At 44.0% G+C, this 10,209-nt stretch overlaps 1 protein-coding gene across 2 annotated transcripts; it reads right to left on the bottom strand.

Moving 5' to 3' along the window:
• Positions 1-2,585: 2,585 nt before the first annotated feature.
• On the bottom strand, positions 2,586-7,456 carry LOC119434529 (uncharacterized). Of its 2 annotated transcripts, XM_049659518.1 has the most exons (6): positions 6,003-7,014; positions 5,817-5,933; positions 4,178-5,738; positions 3,826-3,878; positions 3,546-3,768; positions 2,586-3,470 (listed from the first exon to the last, which is right to left on the bottom strand). In XM_049659518.1, exons 3-6 carry the CDS (start codon positions 4,311-4,313, stop codon positions 3,238-3,240), a joined length of 645 nt encoding a protein of 214 aa, XP_049515475.1. In that variant the 5' UTR covers positions 4,314-5,738; positions 5,817-5,933; positions 6,003-7,014; the 3' UTR covers positions 2,586-3,237. The 2 variants fall into 2 exon arrangements, 1 of the variants encoding a protein (XP_049515475.1); XR_007464565.1 differs by lacking the exons at positions 2,586-3,470; positions 6,003-7,014 and adding an exon at positions 7,262-7,456 and having other exon boundaries at positions 3,626-5,738.
• Positions 7,457-10,209: the final 2,753 nt, after the last annotated feature.

The following is a 10,209-nucleotide window of genomic DNA, read 5'->3' as shown; positions in this document are numbered from 1 at the left end:
CTTCTACTCTACCAACACGGCGCTTGTACTTTGTCCGGTTACGGCGGTCGCCGCCGCACCTCTCTTAAAGGGATCTCCACACGGCTCTGAGCTTTGTATGCACTGTGCATTCCCGCTCAGTTTCCGTTGAAGCGATAGACTGCATGAACCTTCACTCGCTGCGCGGCTGGCACTTGCTGCCAGCGTTGTGACAGTGGTTGTCTGTGGTCATTCAGTGTTATCTATTCATGTTCGCTTGTATGCGCTGACACCACGCTTTTTAATTCAGTTAGTAAGCGAGTGTGTCCCAAGTTTATGCAGCCGATAAACTACTTCCCTACTCTACTAATTTGCTATCGCAATTGATGCTTCGCTTTCGGGCGAAACTGCGACATTTTTTTTACGACTACTGCCGATCTCTTTCTTTCTGAGGTTTTTCGTGCCAAACCAGTTCTGATTATTAGGCACGCCGTAGTGGAGGGCTCCGGATTAATTTTGACCACCTGGGGTTCTTTAACTTGCGCTACAACGCAAGCACACAGGCGTTTGTGCATTTCGCCTCCATCGAAATACAATACTGCCGATCTCGAGATCGTTGCAGGGTGGGATACATATAAATACAAAAGAAGCACTATCAAGTAATTTATACATGCAAAGCACTAAAACACTAGCAGAATACATTAAATTATTAGTAGCAATAAGCTTGGTATGAGTAAAAAATAGAAATCCGCGAAAGTACCATGACAGATGGTGCGATGAAGCGATGAGATTCAACCAAAATCCCGATACGGTTTTTAAAAATGTTCACGGAAACTGCCTCAGCATGTACATTCATTTCCACCATTTCTAATGTTACGCTTAGCTTGTGTGATAACCGATAGCGCGAGCGCAAAGCGCAGACATTCAAAATCAGCCCCAAAGGGTCGTGAGGCGCAAGGCCGCTCAGCTTTAGGGAGGCGCCGACGAGTCAGCGAGACATGACTGTTGGAAGTCACGCGAGCTGTGTGTGTGTGTGCTTGTGTCTACCAACGGCGCCTACTCTTCCTTCGGACGCTCACCCCTTCTCCCCGTCTGTCAACGCGACACGTTGGTGCCGGGAGCTTGCAGGAGCACGCATGAGCGTTGTGCCCATTTATGGTCCGATCTTGCGCCTGCGTTCCCGATTGGACCAGACCAACGTTACTAGACTATCTTCAGTTGTGAAAGTCTCCGCCCGTGCGCTTACCGCCACTGTCGCCACTCCTTGGGCAGCCGCCAGATGGCGGCGCCATTCCATCGCGCTCCACTGCAGACGCCTCGCCACAGCCTTGAGCTTGTGCAGACGGGCAGCTTGCGCGTGTTTCACGCTCGCTGGCGTTCTCCCTATAGTCCGCATTAGTGATGCCATGCGAAAGAGGTATCCACCAACTGCAATAAGATATATCGGGCTAGTTGGTTCATACTGAAAGAAGGGTAAACTGCACGATAGGAAGAAATGCATATGACGAAGTGCAGAAGCTGCCTTTTTAAGTGTCGTTTGTTTTTCTTCTTACCGCCTAGTCCTTTCATGCAGTCTACTTTTCCCATACAGCAGCTTGGCACGTTTTCTCACTGCTTTTACTTGCTTAACACTTTGGTCTGGGGCAGTTATACGCCGACTAGCGAGACCAAATTTGTTATCCACAAAAATATCAGCACAACTTTCTTGTAAACCAGTGAATGCTTTATTAGAGAAAACGAAGTAAAAAACAACTGTATGCCCCTATATACAACTAAGAATTAAACTGTCAGAAGGGACATAATCTAGGCAAATGATTTGGGCCTACGTGGAAACCAATTCCACCTACAGCAGCTTGGCACGTTTCCTCGCTGCCTTTACTTCGAAACTGGATCCCCGACGCTGCTCCAGGAACCTTGCCTAAGAATGCATTTTCATGCAAGGTTCTTGCAAGGTATGTGTGTATGCACGTGACTAAATAAAAATTAGCGTAGCTTGCACAAGTGGCGCAAGGTTAAAGAAACAGCGTAGCTGATCGGCACCTAGCTCAGGCAGGGGCGTAGCCAGGGGAGGGGGCTGATGGGGCTTGAGCCCCCCCCCCCCCCCCCCTGAAATTTCTTCGTGCTGTCATGCACCGCCGACCAAAACAACCACCGGCGCCGGGAATCATTCTGTATTTTATCTACACTGTCTTTTTCATGCTCGAAAAGACATTTCGGAACCTGCAAACTCGGGCTGGATTTCGTGGCAATGCCCATGCACCTGGAGTCGCAACGCGAGGAGCCCCATGCGAGCACAAAGTTTCAAGGGCTTTTCGATAGCGAGCGGGCGCGTCGCAGCATCTCACAGCGGTCGCGGAATCTACGGGGTGCATGGATTTAAATTCCAAAACTTTATGGGTAAAAAGTTCTCAAACTCTTGACTCGAAAGGTTCGCTGACATTTCCAAAGGCGTGCTTTAGATTTTCAAAATTCTGGAGCTTTATGGGTTTAATTTTCCTTCAAACTTGGGCCAACATGCGCACACTGGAGAGCACTCGTGTTCAAGCCGTTCCAGAAATGGAAGCACGCGCTCGCAATCTTCCACACACACGAAAATACTAAATATCACCGTGACTGTCAGCTTGTAGCTGATAATTTTCTCCAAACATGAACGCCTGAAGAAGCAGTGTCATATCTGGATGCTTTGTGCCGTACCACAACAAAGCACAAATAATGTTGCTCCAGTGAATGTGTGGTGGCAGAGCTCATTGATGGTCAAGTGCACAGGCCAGATTGAATAATTAGACGATTTAAATACAGGACTTCCGTCCGCATTCACAGTCACTGTCAGGTCGTGTTTTCAGCAGCCAAGCTTCTTTCGCTGTTGCTTATAGAAGGCGCCATCAGTGATATCTGTCACATCGCTGTTCTTGTTTTCTGCATCTTTCCAGCCACTCGCAAACTTGTAAAGCTCCTGCCTCAAGGTGTCCACTGCAAGTACTGAAGCAAACTGCTTCTTCAGTGGCAAGCTCACAAAATAGTAGCCTTTTTGTGACAACTGGCGACCAGTGTGGCGCTTTCCACAACACATCCCAGACATTCCATTACGCTCTTCTAAGCTCCCACCTGTCTTTGCCAACAGACGATGGCAAACTGGACAACAGAAGAAATTCATCTCTTCTGGTGAAGTTCTAGAGAATTTCCTGAAGAGGTACTTGCTGTCCGGAAGTACATCAGTTCCCAAGAGATTGTTTCGGTACTTTAAAAGATCTTCAATAGCAGTCCATGCCAGGCCATGCTTTACAGCGAAGTCCATAGCCAGTACAAGAGTGTCCCCAACAGACAATTTGCTTCCGTTGCCAATAGGACGCCAAAACTCCATTCGAACAAAGCTGGAGCTGGCAGACCAGCCAGCCAGCTATTGGGCGGCTTTTCCTCACATCTTGGGATCTTCTGCGAAAGGATTGTCGACATGTTGTCGATGGTGGCTTTCCCAGAAGTGTTGTTTTGCGAGCCCCAATGTGTCACCGCATCTACAAAGAAAGCCGAAATTAATAAATTAGGCATAAGCTCATATTCGTACTTCAATGCGGCGAGACTATACTTACCAACGATCAAAGCCACCTTTTCAGGGCTCAGCTGTTTCCTCACAGTGGCACCTGGGCTTTTGTAGTCCTTTGGCGCTAATTTACCACCGTATGTTCTGTTTGAAAGGACCTCACGGCCCCATATGGCTTGAGCCATGTCTTTTGCCACTAAGGATGGCTTCGTTTGCGCCATGATTTTTTCTGCTTGCTGGCTGCCTATACAAAAGCCATTCGTCACATGGTACTGCAAAAGGAAAAACAATTTGAAACAAAATGCCAAATGAGTGCACAACATACTTACCCTACCACTGCCAATATTGGTGAAGGCCTTCTGGGTGGCAGCCTGTAAGTGAGCTGCCAAAGAAAAGCAAAAACAGACATCATATATTTGTCAATATTTTAACAGAGATTTAGTGGCATATAAAGCCTACCGACTCATTGGACATTAAATTCTCAAAGTAAAACATGCGCTGAGAAACAGTGTAGTGGAGAGCTCTGGATAATTTTGAACACATGTAAATCAGCATTTTTGTATTCCACCTACATCAGGAAACAGCTGACGAAGCCTGGCATCCAGCAAGTTTGTTATCGGAACACCATAGTTGCTGAGCCACCACGGCAGGTCTCGCATAAATAGCTAATTTGGCTTTTACCTGCGGCCAGTGGCTCTTCAGCAGGCTGCCTCGTCAGGTCACCAGTCATAGTGCTTGGAATTGGGCTTGGGGGGCTTTCTTGGGCCAAGGAAGGTGGTACTTCAAAGTCCAGCATACTCCTCAAGATAATTTTCATCTCGAGAACTACCACCTACCATTGAGAAACATGTTACAGGCAATTAAACTGAGAGCATGCCTTGAAATAAAACACTGGCTATGGCTTCATGTATGCTTGCCATAGTGCAGTAAAACACGATATTTAAAGGCATCACTGCAAGGGGCCATTATTTGAACACTGAAAAGAAAGATTGTGTTTTTATACATTGTCCTCACATGAACATGACATGAGGTAAGAGACAGACATGTAGCTATCCAACACTTATTTCAAATGCCTAATGAGAATTGGACGGTAGAACAGCACAGAAGCAAAACTAACATGAACCAAAAATGTTGGCTTCGATAAACTAGTTAAAGTTTCTTTTACATGTTCGTTTAATTTATACACATAAAATCACTTTTGGCAGGTGACATTTACGAACACAATTGATGACAGACATGCACTTTTACTAGGATAACAGGTCGAATACGTGAAAAAATAATGTGACACTGTTGTCTGCCACAAGCCCATATAATATTTAATACTAATCAAAGTGAATTAAGAAAAGCCTAGAAAGAAAAAAAATTAAGAAAAGTATTTGAATAATGGGACCCTGAAACAATTTTTACAGACACACTAAAAACGCAGAAGTCCTCGGGATATTCAGAGCACAGTTTAAGTCCTGTGTTAACTATGTAATTTTTACATGCACAAATTCACATGTGGAGAAATCACCACCGCTGGCATTGCAGTGCCCTTGCGCTATGCAGATTTTTCCAAGTCCCGCTTTGCGTGACATCGCTTGGGAAATCATTCACTAACTAAACATTTCATTACTTGGAAATTTAAGCACGGTGTCGTATTAAAGACCTTTTCGATGACATAAATAAAAAGCAATGAGAATGCTTTCTTAAGTGATGTCACTTTCATACACGTCATGAAAGCGGGATTTGGCAAAAATCTGCATATGAGTGTGAATTTGTGCATGTAAAGATTACACGGTTAACTCAAGCACTTAAACTGCGCCTTGAATGTGTGAAGATATTTTCAGGGTCCCTTTACAGAAAAAAAAAAAAAAAAACAAGGTGGAATATTTCATGCAGTGTAATGCACTTAACCTGTACGAGACTCCTGCACTTTAGGAAGCTCTACTTTGCGTGACTCCAGCATTTCTACAACTAAAGACATACAAAACATCATTTAGTTTGAATCCTATTACGAAAATGTCATAAAATTCTGCAAATCAATGATACAACTAGCACCACTGACTTGTTCAAAGTTTCACATCAATGCTGTTATTCATTGATGCCCTGCAGCTCGGTGTTTTCTTTTGCAGAAGCCTTCATACCGGCAGCGCCAGTAACGTGCGTCAGTCTTGGCATGCTTCAATTCTTTAAGGGAGACATCATCATCAGTGCCACTGCCTGACTCACTCTCCGGCTGCTTCCGTTTTTTTCTGGCGACCTGCAAACACATCCATACAGTAATAATTAAAACATATGATGATCGCAATATGAAGACAGATATTTTAATGCCACATACCTGAATAGCACGGGCACCTTCATTTTGACTTGAAACACTAGTTAAGTGCTCGTTTAATATATTTTTATAGGCAGTTCTCTTTGAGTCTGCTTCAATCTGCCTGGCTTTCTTGTTGCCCTGTAAAAAGGTGTTGAAACCACAATGCATCATTAAGTTGTAATGTTTCAAAAATTTCATGCAATGTACCTGTTTGAAGGCCTGTTTTTGTGATGCAGGTGGGTCTGCTTCACTTGCACCATCTACTTTAACGTCAGATGGATGGATGATTGGTCTACACAGTCTTTTGTTTCCTTTTTTCTTGTCAAGTTCTTCTTTGGAACTTATGTATTATGTAGTGGAAACAGTTAAAATACTCGCACAAACCTAAAAACTAGGTACCTTAAAAAATTTCACATGTTCAATACTTAACTGTTTTGCACACAAAATGTGTTTATAAGTGTACATGGATTTCAGCACAAATGCCCAATTAACCCTTTAACTAGCAAGCCTATAATCTGTATTTCTTAAAAAAATGTTTATACCAGTATTGCCAAAGATAAGCTGCACTTGTCAGCTCAGCTTCCATCATACATTTAAATTATATGAGTGAGAAGCTCTTGAAGTGCTCATTTCAAGCTTCAGATTCCTTTCGCTATCATTTGAATGCATAATATGAGGCACATGTGTCAAAAGAAAGCCTCTCTGCAAAAGTGGAAGTATTTCAATAATGTTATGGTTGAAAAGCAAAGGAGCGGCACATGGAATATATCTTACGAATGCGGGTATAATGGGAGTGAATTTGCTGAAATAAAAAAGAAGGATTTCGTGTACACTAAAAAAAAAGTTAATTGCTTCAACAATGTGGATGTGCTCAAGAGCTGCTGGTTAAAGCCCTTCCTGAACAAGCTTGCAAAGACAAATAAGCAATATCACAGAACATGAAATTAGTGTAAATTATTGACGCTTTTTTAATATTTAAGAAAATAAAAGCGAATCATTTTGATTATATATGCAGTGCTGTAGCCAACGCAAAGTGACACCATGAAACGGCAAAGTACACTTTTTCGAGCACTGGATTTTTTTCGTGATCTGTTGATGACCGGAGTTTTGAAAAAATTCGCCGGAACAATTTCTTGCTGTCAGTTTGCCGCTCGCGACAATGGAATATATTGCAAACAAAAATGTTTGCCATAAAAATATGCAAAGGAAACGGGAGGCCCACGTGAAATTTTAGATGCTGACCACGAAATTAATGTTACATGTACTTTTGCATGTTCTAAAACCGTATGCTTATATTAAATGTGGGCGCAAACAGTAGAGTGACGTAGCGGATAGTAAAATTTCAATTTATTCTACCAGCAACCGCGGCTTTACAGCAGAATTTGCTCGAGAAATAATATACACGTGGTTATATACACAGCGCATACAAGTGATGTGTTACACAGCCACTGGTCCTGATTACTTACTTGCTAGTAGAAGAACTTGAGAAGGATATGTCCCATTGTTCTCTGGATTGTCTTCCTCCAACCAGTGTCGTATAGACCTTATTTCTGTTCAAATCCTGTTCATTTGCTGGATTGAAGTCTTTGATATCTTTCACTGGCACAGTGTACTTGTCGAAGTCATCCAGGAAGCAAATCAGAGCGAACATTCTTCTGGCAAACGTGACGACCGAGGCAACAAGTAACTATTTGTGTTTGCAACATATGTCAGGCCTACGAAGATACGCTGCAAAATGCGGTTACAGTGGCTAGTGTAACGCGATGCGGCGGTCAGCTGCGGCAGCTATCGAATCAGGATGGATTGGAATGGCTTCGATACGGGCTACATATAAGCCTACATAGCCATTTTTTTGCATTTTTATAAGATGGTGGCATGATGTGTACATGCACAACGATTATAGATAAATGCATACTTGAGTTCTTTTTTTTGTCATTGCTGTCGCAATAAGTGTGTGTGAGTGTGCGTGCACACGCGCGCGCAATGTTCACTAATATTCTATGTATGGCAACATCGCGGCAATGACGTATTTTGGCTCGCAAAATACGTCAAAACCTGGGCAAGCCAAGGAATAAGCCAAGTGCGCAAGTCACGCTTTGCCTTTGTTGATGTTCCAGTCACCAACTGTTTCTTTGTATCATTGTTTTTTCGTCATATAGTGCCAATTGCAAGCATTGTTTGCCTTTTGTGAGCCATGAATTATTGACCGACACAATGAATACGACCAAAAGAAACCGCAAGCGATACCTCGAGCCCGGAGCATGGAATGATCCTCTCCCAAGAACGACGCTGCATGACATCAGAAAAAGGACGCTACCAAGTTCGACAGAGTTAATAACAGAGTACCAAGTTAATTCAGATGCGCCTACGACCGCAGATCGCCCTGCATCCCCGGTCAATTGCCATGGAAGTGAACAAGCAGAAGACTGCAGTGACAACAGTTTCTCAGCTTTCATGGAAGCTGAATCAGTGGCAAGTTATTTGCAAGGCGATTGTGAATTTCAAAGAGCTGAATCAACTCAAGCCCAGCCACCCAATAGCTGGCTGGCTGGTCTGCCAGCTCCAGCTTTTTTCGAATGGAGTTTCGGCGTCCTATTGGCAACGGAAGCAAATTGTCTGTTGGGGACACTCTTGTACTGGCTATGGACTTCGCTATAAAGCATGGCCTGGCATGGACTGCTATTGAAGATCTTTTAAAGTACAGAAACAATCTCTTGGGAACTGATGTACTTCCGGACAGCAAGTACCTCTTCAGGAAATTCTCTGGAACTTCACCAGAAGAGATGAATTTCTTCTATTGTCCAGTTTGCCATTGTCGGCAAAGACAGGTGGGAGATTAGAAGAGCGTAACGGAATGTCTGGGATGTGTTGTGGAAAGTGCCACACTGGTCACCAGTTGTCACAAAAAGGCTACTTTTTTGTGAGCTTGCCACTGAAGAAGCAGTTTGCTTCAGTACTTGCAGTGGACACCTTGAGGCAGGAGCTTTACAAGTTTGCGAGTGGCAGGAAAGATGCAGAAAACAAGAACAGCGATGTGACAGATATCACTGATGGCGCCTTCTATAAGCAACAGCGACAGAAGCTTGGCTGCTGAAAACACAACCTGACAGTGACTGCGGACGGAAGTCCTGTATTTGAATCGTCTAATTATTCAATCTGGCCTGTGCACTTGACCATCAATGAGCTCTGCCACCACACATTCGCTGGAGCAACATTATTTGTGCTTTGTTGTGGTACGGCACAAAGCATCCAGATATGACACTGCTTCTTCAGGCATTCATGTTTGGAGAAAATTATCAGCTACAAGCTGACAGTCACAGTGATATTTAGTATTTTCGTGTGTGTGGAAGATTGCGAGCGCGTGCTTCCATTTCTGGAACGGCTTGAACACGAGTGCTCTCCAGTGTGTGCATGTTGGCCAAGTTTAAAGGAAAATTAAACCCATAAAGTTCCAGAATTTTGAAAATCTAAAGCACGCCTTTGGAAATGTCAGCGCACCTTTCGAGTCAAGAGTTTGAGAACTTTTTACCCATAAAGTTTCGGAATTGAAATCCATGCGCTCCGTAGATTCCGCGACCGCTGTGAGATGCTGCGACACGCCCGCTCGCTATCGAAAAGCCCTTGAAACTTTGTGCTCACATGGGGCTCCTTGCGTTGCGACTCCAGGTGCATGGGCGTTGCCACGAAATCCAGCCCGAGTTCGCAGGTTCCGAAATGTCTTTTCGAGCATGAAAAAGACAGTGTAGATAAAATCTAGAATGATTCCCGGCGCCGGTGGTTGTTTTGGTCGGCGGTGCATGACAGCACGAAAAAATTTCAAGGGGGCAGCTGAAGCCCCATCAGCCCCCTCCCCTGGCTACGCCCCTGTCTGAGCTAGGTGCAGATCAGCTACGCTGTTTCTTTAACCTTGCGCCACTTGTGCAAGCTACGCTAATTTTTATTTAGTCACGTGCATGCATACACACCTTGCAGGAACCTTGCATGAAAATGCATTCTTAGGCAAGGTTCCTGGAGCAGCGGCGGGGATCTAGTCTTGAAGTAAAGGCAGCGAGGAAACGTGCCAAGCTGCTGTAGGTGGAATTGGTTTCCACGTAGGCCCAAATCATTTGCCTAGATTATGTCCCTTCTGACAGTTTAATTCTTAGTTGTATATAGGGGCATACAGTTGTTTTTTACTTCGTTTTCTCTAATAAAGCATTCACTGGTTTGCAAGAAAGTTGTGCTGATATTTTTGTGGATAAAAAATTTGGCTCTCGCTAGTCGGCGTATAACTGCCCCAGACCAAAGTGTTAAGCAAGTAAAAGCAGTGAGAAAATGTGCCAAGCTGCTGTATGGGAAAAGTAAACTGCATGAAAGGATTAGGCGGTAAGAAGAAAAACAAACGACACTTAAACACGCAGCTTCTGCACTTCGT

The sequence above is a fragment of the Dermacentor silvarum genome, unplaced genomic scaffold (assembly GCF_013339745.2).
Source record: "Dermacentor silvarum isolate Dsil-2018 unplaced genomic scaffold, BIME_Dsil_1.4 Seq12015, whole genome shotgun sequence".
NCBI classification, from domain to species: domain Eukaryota; kingdom Metazoa; phylum Arthropoda; class Arachnida; order Ixodida; family Ixodidae; genus Dermacentor; species Dermacentor silvarum.
The sequence above is the reverse complement of the archived record's forward strand: the minus strand, read 5'-3'. Positions and strand labels throughout refer to the sequence as shown.

Coding starts and splice junctions, on each gene's coding strand:
- LOC119434529 (XM_049659518.1), bottom strand. CDS start 4,313: ATGAAAATTATCTTGAGGAGTATGCTGGACTTTGAAGTACCACCTTCC. Junction 3,879..4,177: donor TGAAGAGCCACTGGCCGCAG/GTAAAAGCCAAA, acceptor TTTCTTTGGCAG/CTCACTTACAGGCTGCCACC. Junction 3,769..3,825: donor CCAATATTGGCAGTGGTAGG/GTAAGTATGTTG, acceptor TTCCTTTTGCAG/TACCATGTGACGAATGGCTT.